The sequence below is a fragment of the Heterodontus francisci genome, chromosome 11 (genome assembly GCF_036365525.1).
Source record: "Heterodontus francisci isolate sHetFra1 chromosome 11, sHetFra1.hap1, whole genome shotgun sequence".
In the NCBI taxonomy this organism is placed as follows: domain Eukaryota; kingdom Metazoa; phylum Chordata; class Chondrichthyes; order Heterodontiformes; family Heterodontidae; genus Heterodontus; species Heterodontus francisci.
In genome coordinates, this window is record NC_090381.1 from 108846603 (window position 1) to 108860624 (window position 14022).

General features: G+C 39.7%; 1 protein-coding gene across 1 annotated transcript; it reads right to left on the minus strand.

Moving 5' to 3' along the window:
- Nucleotides 1–919: 919 nt before the first annotated feature.
- Nucleotides 920–13492, minus strand: LOC137374962 (extracellular calcium-sensing receptor-like). Its single transcript, XM_068041577.1, has 6 exons — nucleotides 13404–13492; nucleotides 9072–9363; nucleotides 7153–7989; nucleotides 6545–6769; nucleotides 1918–2041; nucleotides 920–1833 (listed from the first exon to the last, which is right to left on the minus strand). The coding sequence occupies exons 2-6, from the start codon at nucleotides 9327–9329 to the stop codon at nucleotides 920–922; spliced, it is 2358 nt and encodes a 785-aa protein (XP_067897678.1). The 5' UTR covers nucleotides 9330–9363; nucleotides 13404–13492.
- Nucleotides 13493–14022: the final 530 nt, after the last annotated feature.

Sequence of the window (14022 nt, forward strand, 5' to 3'; positions counted from 1 at the left end):
TGGAGAAAGAGGATGTTCCAAATGTGTCGAGGACAGCATCAATTTGGCGAGAGCTAAGGAACAAAAAAGATGCCATTACATTGCTTGGTGTTAGCTATAGGCCACTAACTAGTGAGAAGGATGTATAGGAACAACGTTTCAAGGAACTTTACAGAGTGGTTCAAAAATTATAGGGTAGTTATTATGGTGGACTTTAATTATCCTAATTTAGATTGGGATAGCAGTCGTGTAACGGGCAGTGAGGGGTAAGAGTACAGAGAGTGTGTTCAGGAAAATTTTCGACAGCAGTATGTTTCCAATCCAACGAGAAAGGAGGTACCACTAGGCCTGGTTCTTGGGAATGAGGTGGGCCAAGCTGGATCAAGGGTCAGTAGGAGAACATTTCGGGGACAGTAATCATTGTATCATAAGGTTTAGGCTGACTATGGAAAATGACAAAGAACAATCCAGTGTAAGAATAATTAACTGGGGAAAGGCCAACTTCAATGGGGTAAGAATGGATTTGGGATGAATAAATTTGAGATAAAGGCTGGCAGGGGAAACGGGAGCTGAACAATGGGCTACCTTCAAAGAAGAGGCATTACGGGCACAGTCAGTCGCCGCCTGCTGCAAAACCTCAGAATGATGCAATAACTCAATATATACTATTCTGATTACCAAACTGTTGTGCAGTCTGTTTAGATTAAGCATTTTAAGAATTGAATTATTGTTAATTTAGTTTCCACCAGAAAACGGAACGCATGTACGGATAGAATGTTAGCAAAACTTCAATACGTTTGTAATTTTACCAAATTACCTTGCTGCTGTACAGCAAATGCCTTGCAGTTTAGATATAAGCAATGTGCACTGAAATTCTAATTTACATCAAGATAATAACGAAAACATCGTCAAAGAAAGCTGAACGCAGCTTTATAAATTCTCAAAGCTTTTTGGAGGACATTTTGCCCATTACATGTTTTCTAGTATTCTTTTCGCGTTTCAGCAAGATAATATAACATTTAGGAGCAAAAATGCAGACCATCAAGGCGAAGCTAGATGCCAAAATAGCAAACACTTCTACAGCTACCGTGTACTTCCCAGGAGAACTCACATAAGCTGGAATGAATGTTATCCAAACCGCGCAGAAGATAAGCATGCTAAAAGTTATCTGATTAGCTTCATTGAAATTATCAGGAAGTTGTCGAGCGAGAAAGGCGACCACAAAGCACACACAAGACAGAAATCCAATGTAACCCAGTACACAATAAAAGGCAATTGCAGACCCTACATTGCATTCAAAAACTATTATCTCGTTAAAATAATCGCTGTTTTTCAGAGGATATGGTGGTGATGTGGTGAGCCAGACCGTGCATATTAAGCATTGCAACAAAGTAAGAATTAAAACGGTCAGTCGCTGCTGCGCTGGCCCAAACCACTTCATTATATTGTTGTTGGGTAGAGTTGCTTTAAATGCCAGAACTACAATAATTGTTTTGCCCAAAAGGCAAGATATGCAAAGAACAAATGCAATCCCAAATGCTGTGTGTCGTAACATGCAAGACCAGACTGAGGGTTCTCCGATAAACGTAATAGAACATAGAAAACAAAGCATTAGTGCAAAAATAAGGAGGAAGCTTAACTCTGAGTTGTTAGCTTTAACAATTGGAGTGTCTCTGTAAGTGAAAAATGTAACAAATACGATTAATGTGATGCAACATCCAAGTAATGCCAGTGTCACCAGAATAATCCCCATGATCTCATAAAAGGATAGAAATTCAATCTCCTTTAGTATGCACTGGTCTCGCTGTGCATTGGACTTGTATTCTGTTGGACATGGAATGCAATCGGCTGAATCTACAAAGACAAATGTTGCATTTAGAAATACAATGCGTGATAGATTCTTATCAAATAAGTGAAGAGATCTGACACGTATCTTACCGGTAGTGTTACTAATTTCACCTTGGGCACATTGCACACAATCAAAGCAGCATTTGGGTTGCCCTATCCTTGCAGCTTTCCTTGTTCCTGGAGTGCAACTTTCGGAGCAAATTGCTTTTGGAACCTTAGAATCAAAACGGAAAATTGAATATTTCAGCGATATTGGAGTTTATCATTGACAATGTTATTAAGGATATGAAACGTCCACTTTGCGAAAGTTGCTGGGTATTTCATTTGCAGGAAAGACGGGAGCGGAACGTGCTAGGATTTTAGAGAGGAAAGTGAGGTTGGAGATGGAATGGTAGTTCACAAGATCAGGGGCTCAAGGTTAGAATTTATTTTTTGAAAAAAAGATTAACGATTACAATTTTTAAAAGAAGCATTAAGTACCTGAGGAGAGGGAACCATTTACAACGTCAGCTATCATGTTGGCCAGGAAGATCGGCAACTTAGCGGCAATTGCTAAAGAGAGCAGGAAATGGGTCTTTTAGACGAGATAAGGGGTATGGGAGAAAAACTAGACTGAGACGTTGATTCAGGGGAAGGCAGTAATAAAGTTCGGGGAGTTTTGCGGGAAATGAAAAGGAAAGGAAGAGGCAGCTGAATTGCTGATCTCAATCTTAGAGGAAACGAATTTCATGAAATCTTCACATCTGCAATTGAGTTTGAGATGGAGGGAGTTCAGAAGAAAGTTGATAGCGGAGGGGAAAAAGCTGATCTATTCATTGATCATCAGAATGATCCAAGAATAATGGCTGAGAAGAATGAGGCTGCAATGTATTTGATGTAACCCAGCCTGCTCTGGTGATCAACAGTTAAACGAGTTGCTTGCAACCACAGCACATATACCCTTTTCTAAGACTTGCGGGAATAAATATACGGCCACACGGTAGGGCGTGTGTGTGGGACGAAATAAAGTATATTTTTTGATTGGGCGTGAGAATGAAAAGTAGAGCTGACGTAGCTGCTAAGCAAATTAATGACTGCAAATGTGGCAAATGGAGCGGCACGAGTCCAGCAGTTAGGAGTTTGCAAGTTGAGTTATCTTAGACTTGAAGGTGTTCCAAGAATAGACATATATGGAAGTGGGATTTGATTGGATTGTACGTGGTGAGGGATACAAGGAAGTGGTCAGGAATGGTCATTGGAGTATAAAAAGAATGGAAAATGAGAAGGTTGATGTGTTCTGAATATAGTTCGGAGACTCTGCTGATTAAATTGGGCCACGTAGCAGCCATTCTTGCTGCTGAGAAGACCAAAATAGAGGAGTGGGAGTCATCGCAAGTTTCTAATCTGAAATTCGCCGCCCGCCATATCGAGTAAAGTTAAACGGGAGGCATTCTTTTTCCGGAGATTTGTCTAATTGTTACGTGCAGGCATGTCATAAATATGTTTGTGAACATTCTGTTTACAGTAAAATTATACTGGAACACCACAAACTACAATGTGCCATTCCGCTCAGCTGTACTGCAATTATGTTATCCATGCAATTTCCGTCCTTTTTAATTCCAACTTCCTGCACTTCCTTCCTATTCCTTAATACTTTTGGTTCTATCCTTTAAGCATTTAATTAATTCTTAATCCAGACCTTCTCTAGCAATGCATTCAAAATTCTTGCAGCCTTTCATGTAATTACTTATTGGATTCACGTTTAACCAGATCGGTTTGATTTTTAAAATGTTCATATTTGATTATCCTACTATAGGGAAGAGTTATCCACAATAATTTTACCAATTCCCTTCACTTTTATCACCAAAGTGTACCTGGTCTTACACCATAACTCGATTGCTTTCATTCCATGACTATACTTTTCCAAATCCATAATATTCTTCTTAAGACAGAACATCTATGAGCCCAGTATTACAAATGACAGCAGGCCAATACTCGTATCGCTGCAGCACTACATGCTATATTTTGTACTTCATGAAGCCCAGCATCTAATTGGTCTTTTGATGCTTTTTTATCGTGAGTTAATATTCAAATATCTGTATACTGTCCACCCGAATCCTGTGTTCATTAACTCCCCAGATTGCTGATTTAGACAACAGTTCAGATATTGCCTCAAAAGCATGCTGCCTCACATTTTCTTACGCTGAATTACTTTCCTTTATGCCATCCACTGGCAGACTTAACCAGATAAAATTGCTTTTCTCTGGCCATTTTCTGTTTTTGCCTTCGAGTGGGCCATTCCTCCAAACAAATCATGACCTAAAAACTTGCAAATGTTCCCCTTTACTTTCGCATTTCAGTTATTAACATATGGAGTAAGGAGCTTGTACCCCTATTTTACTTGCCTCCACCTAACAATCTAAATAATTATCTGTTATAAAAACTCTGCTTCCTACCTCTCAAAATTATCTATGTCAAGAGCTTGTCTCAGACTTCATGTGCTATAGCAGAACCATATGAAACGTCTTGTCAGAACCCATGCACAAGTGTTCCATTATGGCCCCGATTTTGTGATCAGCGGTGAAGTGATGGTGCTCACCGCGGATCCTGAAGAAAGCTGCCCACAAAGATCTTGCAAGCTCTGTGGCATAGATTTCACTTTCCCGATGTCAGGTTGAATCTATTAGCAAGTCAAGTTATTCTCCAGGCATTAAGCAACAGTGATGGAATCAAGCATGGTAAACAGCCTGTCCCATTGGAGCATTCCCACAAATCACAAAACAGGAAGTATAAAACACTGAATTTGTCACTTTCAGTTAAAGTTTTACAGAGACTGATATAAATAATTTGGGCATATACATAGGATTAAGGTGGAAGATAAATATCATAAATAAAATTCAAAAAAATCTTTAAAAATGTATCAGTTGCTTTTCTTCATGGGAAATGTCGACATTCCACAAATATATTATTAGTTTTTCAGAGCCAGGGACAAGGTTCAGCAATGATTATGCACTCATATGGCGTTATAACGCCAGTTACATCTCATTCAACAAGGTGTAACTTTTTCAAGTGATTTTTGCAGTGAGACTAATAGTATGCAAGGGCAAATTGAATGCAGTCTGTTGGGATTTCACCAGTGCATCCTCTGAGAGGTGTAGAATCACTGACGAGGAATTCTGGGCCAGACAACAGCTGTTCGCTTTGGTGGGACTATTCTGAGGAAGAGCAGGGGAATCCTCCCTGGTGTTCTGGCAAATATTTATCATTCAACCAACATCACTAAAAATATATTAGTCCTGATTTTGCAATTATAATGACAGTAAAGCTATAAGAATTTATCGTTAAAACTACTCTGAAACTGACAGCAACTCCTGAAATCCCCATTTGTACAGGTAAATGATTAATGATTATAAACTTCCCATACAGTGCGCTGTTGAAGTTCCCACAGCCTGTAATCAAGTATCAAATATCAAGTACCAACAGTCTCATGGTCCTGAAAAGCTAATTTTATATGTGTGGAACATCAAATTTCTTCATTATGATAAAAATATCCCATTAAAATTTTTCTGATAATCCTATATGTATGTCCCAGTCATTGATTTTACTCTGTAAAATTGTAATTAAAATTAAAAAATGCAGTGCATATTACTTCCTGGTTTGCTGTCTCTCAGAATACGTCAATGTGAAAGGCTGGTACCTTGCTTGATGACATGTTGCTTGATGCATGGACAACCCTTGTCTTGGCCAGATTCAAACTGCGCGCGGGAAAGGAAAAATCCACGCCATCCATCCTAAAGGAATTGCTACTGACGGCAAAATCTAGGCCATTATCACTTTGCTACTTATGGGCCTTGTTGTGGGTGATCACCTTTTTGCCGTGGAGATCTTTGAGTAGGACCCTGAGGTCGTGAAAAGCCCTGTATAAATGTAAGTCTTTCTTTTTTTAATATATCAAACTGAATGAGTCTTCACCAGTGTACTAATTGAGTAGCTACTCACAGGTTCTAGCGGTATTCTTAGCAAATTGTCAACATTAGGATTCAATTTGGCTTCGAACTTCAAATAATTAATTATTAGCGTTATATTGGTAATCCAGTCCATTGGTGTATGTCATTTTTTCTTTGTTCTGATGGTCAATCTGATTCCAGGTATACATTTAAAGCTGAAAGGTAGCATGAAGATAAACACAGTGGCAGGCAATCCTACCGTTCTTGCATTCCCAATTTGTTCTCTGCTAGACAGTTGTCTCCTAAGTTGTAGTCGTTTGGATATACTGTTGTGATGATGGTCTTGGCATCATTTCTTTATATATGTTTGGCCTAAGAGGTAGGTGTTAAGCAGAATCTTAAAGGAGAAGAGAGATGTAGATAGGTTCAGAGAGGGATTTCGTAACTTGGGGTCCAGACCGCTGAAAGCAAGAAGGGGCTGAAGGAAGTTACAGAGATAGGGCGAGATGGCGCCATGGAGGGATTTGAACACCCAAACATCAAGTGATATAAAGGATGGAGGTTGTGAGCCATCCCTGCTCTCCAACATGGTCTCATGCTATTACTTGCTGAAAGAGCAATAGCATGTATATAGTAGCGTAACTCATACCCTGGTCTGAAGCCAATATCAGGTCTAGGTAGAGTTATAATATAATATAATGAGTTAAAATGCTAGCTCTGTTTACAAATAGATTCAGTTGAGTAAACACCTGTATGATTTGAGATTCTTTACATGTAATGAGAATCCTCACCGTAGTCTGGCCTCCACTCCACACGATTGCCTCCTCAGACAGTTTAAATGTTTGGCCCGTGGGAGCAGCTCCATCATATTGTCCAACAGTTACAATATCAGCACCGAGATCGGTCGCCTGCCAGTTTACGATGTCATATGTCGCCACCGGGTCGCCATTATTATCAAAATATATTTTTTCCCCGATCTTTGTCCTGAAGTTAACTCTTTTCATGTAATGTAGAAGCTAGATCAGAAATTCATAATGTAGTAAGAAACAACATTTTGACTCCATTTCGAAAGAGAAATGGGTAATTTTGTCTGTATTCATCCTTCAACCAGTATTACTGAAAAATATTATTTGATCAATCTGACATTGTGTTTGTGAGACCGTGATGTGTCCAAATTGGCTGCCGTTTCCGACATTGAAACTCGAACTGCACTTCAAACCGCTGCAAAGCGTTTTGGGTCAGCCTGAGGTTCCAGAAGGCCCTCTAACAAGTTTTCCTTTCGTTCATGCAATCCTTGAAACATTGTTATATACCTTTCCCTAGACACACCATTATCATTAATATAAAAATTATTTAATGAGCTTATTTTCATACAGCAGATATTCGGAAAAGTATTTACCTGCCACGGTTGAAAGTTTGAAATATTTGCACAACTGTTATTAGAAAATGGTCCATTGCCATTTTCACATGAGAGCATATCATGAAGAGCGTGAGCGAGAGCATAAGTCGATTTATACACGTTGTACGTTACTCTGTACTCAGACAAATCTGTGAAATCGTTGTGCGCTGTCTGCAAATTTTCTTTTCCAGTACATTCCTTAAACAACGAATCAGGTTTAAAGTTATCGAATTGGTTTTCTGCGCGCCTTAATTTACAGCTGAACGCTCTTTCCCAAAACTCTTCCATTAAGGGGTTTCCCGGATATGCAGATGGGTGAGTCTGCATTAGAAATTCTTTCAATCCTGGCACATGTACTTTCCGAACCGCAATTCCAATTGTGCCAACAAGGAATAGTTTACTTTCTTCAAGGGGCAGAACCCTGGTGGTGACCCAAGCCTCGCTGCCAATCCATTGTATACCAGTCACATTCTGTCGTGCAACTTCCTGTAGTAAAATGCTCATATCCGGTTGTGCAAGGAAAGCTAAAATAACTTTTGTGGAAGATTTTTTTATAATGTCTATAGTTTGAAGTAATTTCTCCCTCGAGTATGTTCTATGAAAAGACTCAGAGAACGCGACACAAACGCCGAGCTCTTGCACAGCCTCTGTAAAAGCCTGCATCCCAAAATTACCATAGTCATTATCGCTTCTAATTGTCCCGATCCAGGTCCATCCAAAATGTTTTATAAGTTGAGCTAATGCTTTCACCTGAAAGTAATCGCTCGGAATTGTTCTAAAAAATGATGGATATTCATGTCTGTTGCTCAGGCATGCACATGTAGCGACGTAGCTAACCTGGAGATAAAGTGATGTAACAAACACAAATAACATATATTATACCTTCAGTGAAAAGTATCTAATTCATGTTATACGTATCATTTGTAGTATGTAAATAGAGTAATTTGGCACTTATTATAGTAATCTTTACTTTGCTGCAAGGATTTTATACAATACAATGCTGGTGGTTTGTCTTTATTAATCATTGACAGGTTTTATTTTGCAACATTTAGAAAGCCCAAATGTCTGCTTCAGTTTCGCTTAGTTTTTTAGTTATTTCACACCTACCTTTAGTATTCATTACTAAGAATGCAACTGGAAATATAAATACCCTTCCCAATAAAATAACTGGAAAGCATTTTTGGTTTGCGAAAGGAATAGTGGAAATTAGAAAAGCAAATGTACTTTAGGAAAATTGCTCAACTACATTTGTATAAAAGCACTAATAATCTTAAATACCACATAGACACGTCAGATAAAATATTACAACTTCAGACATGTGGTTAAGCATATTGTGGATTTTTTATTGTACTTTAAGACTGCATTAACAACAAATAGGGGGGATACGATGATAACTATTTGATTCCGGTTATATTTACAAATGTACATATGAAATCAGTCGATAAACATGAAACGATGTATGAAGTTGAAAGCGTTAAACGGACGTATTGTTTTGTTTATAATTTTTATCTCAACCATTAAAAAACAAATCCCACTTTTCGAATAAGTATATCAATACCACGCTAGTTTAAAAAGTTATCATGCTGAACAAGATGAGTTTTTTATTCATAACCACACGCTCCAACCCCTGATATAACACGTATAAATGAGCCGTACAATTAGTTCATAATACATTAACTGTGCAAAGGTATGTACAAATGGCACTGGCAAACAGCTGAACATAGACAGAGCATAAGAAAGGTTGGAATTTTAGCCAGACTTATGACAATGGTTTTGTGAAGAAAAAATTTCGGTTGCTTCAAGCAGTATTGTTTTATGTGAATCTAACAGTGAGGAGTTGAATGGAAGCGATCAATACTTGTTCGTTTCCCCATTTTCGTGCATCAGCTGTTATATTATTTATTTATTAAACAGCTTACCACAGGGATCCTAAATGAGGCGATTAAAGACGCGATTGCTAAGGTCTGTGATGATCCAGAATCACCAACAATAGCAGGAACCACGGGAGCTCGTTTGCAGGCAATATCTGAAGATGCCGTTTCTAATCTGTTTAAAAACTCAAAGGCTGCTTTTGTTGATAGAGCGGGCTTGCCACAAGAATCATAAATCCAGTAACCCAGAGTAACGTTTGGAAGCAAATCTGGGTTCTTGTTGATTTCTTCTATTGCAAAGATCATCGTTATTGCAAAACGAAAAAGTCTGAACCGAAAGCTGCAGAAAACACAATTGCATATGAATGAAATAGAGGAATTTACGTTCCTTGCTTTCATAGATACGAGAGTCACAGTAGCAATATATTTTGAAGAAGGTAAATAATTCTTAAGAACTCCAACCACAGAATAAAGCACAATTAGGTAGGAAATAGTGTATTAGGATTAAGGTACTCTCTCGTTTAGAAACACAAGGAAGGCAATATCCATTCTCCTCAAGACTTATGATAATTTTTTAAAGAAATGGTTTGCAATAGATAAGTATGATTGGTGTCAACATCAGTTTCAGGTCTTAAATTGGTCTCAATTGTTTCTCAACGCAATTTTTTTAGAAACGACAATAAATTGGACAAGCATGTAATCATTTGAAGCCTAGAATTCTAATCTAAAAATAACATTCTTGATCACTGGTATCTGCGATTGAAGCACCTTGGCCAAGTATGAAAAAGGAAAGAGATAGTAATAATTGCATTTAGCAAATTATATCTGTTCTCTTATTACAACCGTCAAAATTGCTCGACTGGGGTATATACATTAGATTATTGTTGCAAATGGACCACCGAAATTTGGTGTTTTGAAAATATTATGATTTCTGCCCATTGGTGAGATTCCAAGGCAATAACTCTGCTTTTAGGATTACCCTATGGACATTTGCTGCAGATGATGCCTGCAATGAATGCAGTGCTAACAACAATAACTATTTCGCTACTTTATTACTAAGGTAGTAAAATGACCCAAGGTGCTTCACAGGAGCGTTATCAAACACAATCTGACACGAAGCAAACAAGGAGATATTCGTGCAGTTGACCAAAGGTTTGGTGCAAGAAGTGGATTTTAAGGAGCGCTTTGAAGAGGAAAAGAGAAGTAGAGAGACGGAGAGGTTGAGGGAGGGAATTCTCGAGCTTAGGGTCTCTGCAACTGAAGGCATGGCCGCCAATGATGAAGCGAGTAAAATAGGCGATGTACAAGAGACCAAAATTGGAGGAGTGCAGATGCCTCAGAGGGTTGTAGGGCTGTAGCAGGTTGTTACAGTTAGGAAACTGAGGCTATGGAGGGATTTGGAAACAAGGATGGGAATCTTTATAGTGCCTTTCACAACCATTGGACTTTCCAAAGTGCCTCACAGCCAATGAAGTATTTTTGCAGTGCAGTCACTGTTGTAATGTAGGAATTGCGGCAGCCAATTTTCACAGATCAATCTCCCACAAACAGCAGTTCTGACGAAGGGTCGCAGACCTGAAACTCTAACTCTGTGTCTCCCTCCCCAGATGTTGTCAGGCCTGCTGGTTATTTCTGGACTTAGTGCCAGTTTGGATACGGACAACAGGATTTAGGATGAGTTTAAGCTTATGGAGAGTGGAAGGTGGGAAGTCTAGGGGTAGCTAAGCATTGTCAGATTTCACTACAGCTCGGCAGACCAGTTCACTTTAATTGCCTATAAAGGAAAATCAACTTAATTAGTTATTTCACTGTGTTGCACCTACGTCAACTGTCTGGTAAAAGTTGGATGGAATTCTCTCATTGTTTCTGGACAAATGGCAAACATATTCGAAAAAAATGGGTGTAGGATTTCGCTACAAATATCCCACAGAAGTTTTAAGTTTCTGAAAATGGCATTAACAAAGTTGGACAGAGAATAACCAGGATAATTCTTTACTCCAATTTGCATACTACACTAACTAACATCATTGTTCAAAAAAAATATTGGAATTAACTTTATTTGGGCAGCTTCTGACCTCATTACAGCCTTCGTTCAAGTATGGACAACAGAGCTGAACTCAAGAGGTGAGGTGAGAGTGACTGCCCTTGACATCAAGGCAGCATTTGACCGAGTATGGCATCAAGGAGCCCTAGCAAATTGGAAGTCAATGGGAATCAGTGGGAAAACTCTCTGCTGGTTGGAGCCACACCTAGCGCAAAGGAAGATGGTTGTGATTGTTGGAGGTCAATCATCTCAGCTCCAGGACATCACTGCAGGAGTTACTCAAGGTAGTGTCCTCGGCCCAACCATCTTCAGCTGCTTCACCAATGACCTTCCTTCAATCATAAGGTAGAAGTGGGGATGTTCAACGATGATTGCACAACGTTCAGCACCAGTCGCAACTCCTCAGATACTGAAGCAGTCCGTGTAGAAATGCAGCACAATTTGGACAATATCTAGGCTTGGGAAGATAAGTGGCAAGTAACAGACACACCACGCACGTGCCGGGCAATGACCATCTCCAACAAGAGAGAATCTAACCATCTCCCCTTGACATAGAGATTTACAAAGTTATGAGCGGCATGGACAGAGTGGATAGTCAGAAACTTTTTCCCAGGGTGGAAGAGTCAGTTACTAGGGGACATAGGTTTAAGGTGAGAGAGGAAAAGTTTAGAGGGGATGTGCAAGGCAAGTTCTTCACACAGATGGTGGTGAGTGCCTAGAACTTGCTGCCAGGGGAGGTGGTGGAAGCAGGTACGATAGCGACGTTTAAGAGGCATCTTGACAAATACATGAATAGGATGGGAATAGAGGGATACGGTCCCCGGAAGTGCAGAAGGTTTTAGTTTAGGCAGTCATCAAGATCGGCGCAGGCTTGGAGGGCCGAATGACCTGTTCCTGTGCTGTACTGTTCTTTGTTCCTTGACATTCAATGGCATTACCATCACTGAATTCCCCACTAACAACATCCTAGGGGCGACAATTGACAAGAATCTGAACGAGAGTAGCCATATAAATACCGTGGCTACAAGAGCAGGTCAAAGGCTATGAATCCTGCGGCAAGTAACTCACCGCCCGACTCCCCAAAGACTGTCCACCATCTACAAGGCACAAGTCAGGAGTGTGATGGAATGCTCTCCACTTGCCTGGATGGGTACAACTCCAACAACACTCAAGAACCTCGACGCCATCCAGGACAAAGCAGCCCACTTGATTGGCACCCAATCAACAAATATTCACTCCCTTCACCACCGACGCACAGTGGCAGCAGTGTGTACCATCTACAAGATGCACTGCAACAACGCACCAAGGCTCCTTAGACAGCACCTTCCAAACCCCGACCTCTAGAAGGACAAGGGCAGCAAATACATGGGAACACCACCACCTGCAAGTTCCCCTCCAAGTCACACACCACCTTGACTTGCAACTATATTGCATTCCTTCCGTTTCGCTGGGTCAAAGTCCTGGAACTCTCTTCTAACAGCACTGTGGGTGTACCTACCCCACATGGACTGTAGCGGTTCAAGAAGGCAGCTCACCACCACCTTCTCAAGGGCAATTAGGGATGGGCAATAAATGCTGGCCTGCCTAGCGAGGTCCACATGCCATGAATGAATAAACAAAAGAAAAGAAAGGTAATTTCGGTCACAGTGAGTGCGGTTTACTTCCACCAGCTATCCATTTTTCAGTGTGAGCTCAGTCAGTGAGCCCTGAGATTACATTCACTGGTCCCTGCCCTCACGGAGATTCACAATGACAAGTCTACACAGGAGAAAATGCATGACGATTTGGATTAATTGTAACGATTTAGAGCACCAGGACTACAGTACAGTTATCGGTTAATTTAACGCAAACCAGGAAACAAATATAAGATATTTCTGATCTGTTAACTCTGTTTAACTCTCCACCGATGTTGCCTGACCTGCTGAGTAATTTCAGCATTTTCTGTTTTTGCTTCAGGCATATTTTATGTTTCTTTTGTATTCACACATATTAGCTTGAAGTTGTCAAATAATAACAGCCCATTTGCGATCTTTCAATCCAATGTGCTTCAAGATTTCATAAAACATTGATATCCGCAGATCTCGGGTGACACATTTCCACCGACTGGTCATGTATCATGTCAATATTATTTTTCCATCATTTCCAATTTATTTCATAGAATTGCATTCAAATGACAAACCCGATAATCACTCATTAATCATTCGAATCTGACATTTATGAATATAGAAAAATTACTTAGGATTCAACAACATTAATTTTCCAGTTGTATATAACAACATTAATCCGTAAATAAGATTAAATGCAACACAAGAAGAAAACAACAAAGTTTTACTAACCGTGTACATTTTACCGCATTTGGTTCAGTTCTGAAGGAGAAATTTTGATCTTCCACATCGACGTGGATACTGAAAACTCCTCCCAGAATGATGTCTGCGTCCTTAGACAACCCCCGTAAGTCAAACGTTCCCAAAGGTTTGCACTTTGGTTCATCTGCCAAACGAACAGAGGTAAGAACAGATAATAATAACACAGAGAACAATAGACAGTCCATCGCCGTTAAACGTGACTGCTGTTATGGCAAAGTACTGCATTGTTCGCAGTCGTTATATATTGTTGGACACTTAAAGTTTCCTTCCATAGACCTCATTCTTCGTGTATCTTTAACCAATTAGCGAGAAGTCCCAAAAGGAAATCGAGCAGCAGTTGGCTCTTCCTCGATGAAAAGAAGCATAATTTAAAAGGGAATAAAACAACACTGTCATAGCTATTACCGAAAAAAATCCCCATTGCACTCTGCTTCATTTGTACACTAATCTCACGAATCCTTTGGTGCTGTGATATCTAAAATGTTTCAGATTGGATATACTTCATGTTGAATCCAAGAGGGCCAACTTGATCCCAGAAGCAATAACTTTTAAAATCAATCATGTAGTGCATCTGTTTTTGAATCCCATG

Coding starts and splice junctions, on each gene's coding strand:
- LOC137374962 (XM_068041577.1), bottom strand. CDS start 9,329: ATGATCTTTGCAATAGAAGAAATCAACAAGAACCCAGATTTGCTTCCA. Junction 6,770..7,152: donor CAAACTTTCAACCGTGGCAG/GTAAATACTTTT, acceptor TTTCTGATCTAG/CTTCTACATTACATGAAAAG. Junction 1,834..1,917: donor TGAAATTAGTAACACTACCG/GTAAGATACGTG, acceptor TTGTCTTTGTAG/ATTCAGCCGATTGCATTCCA.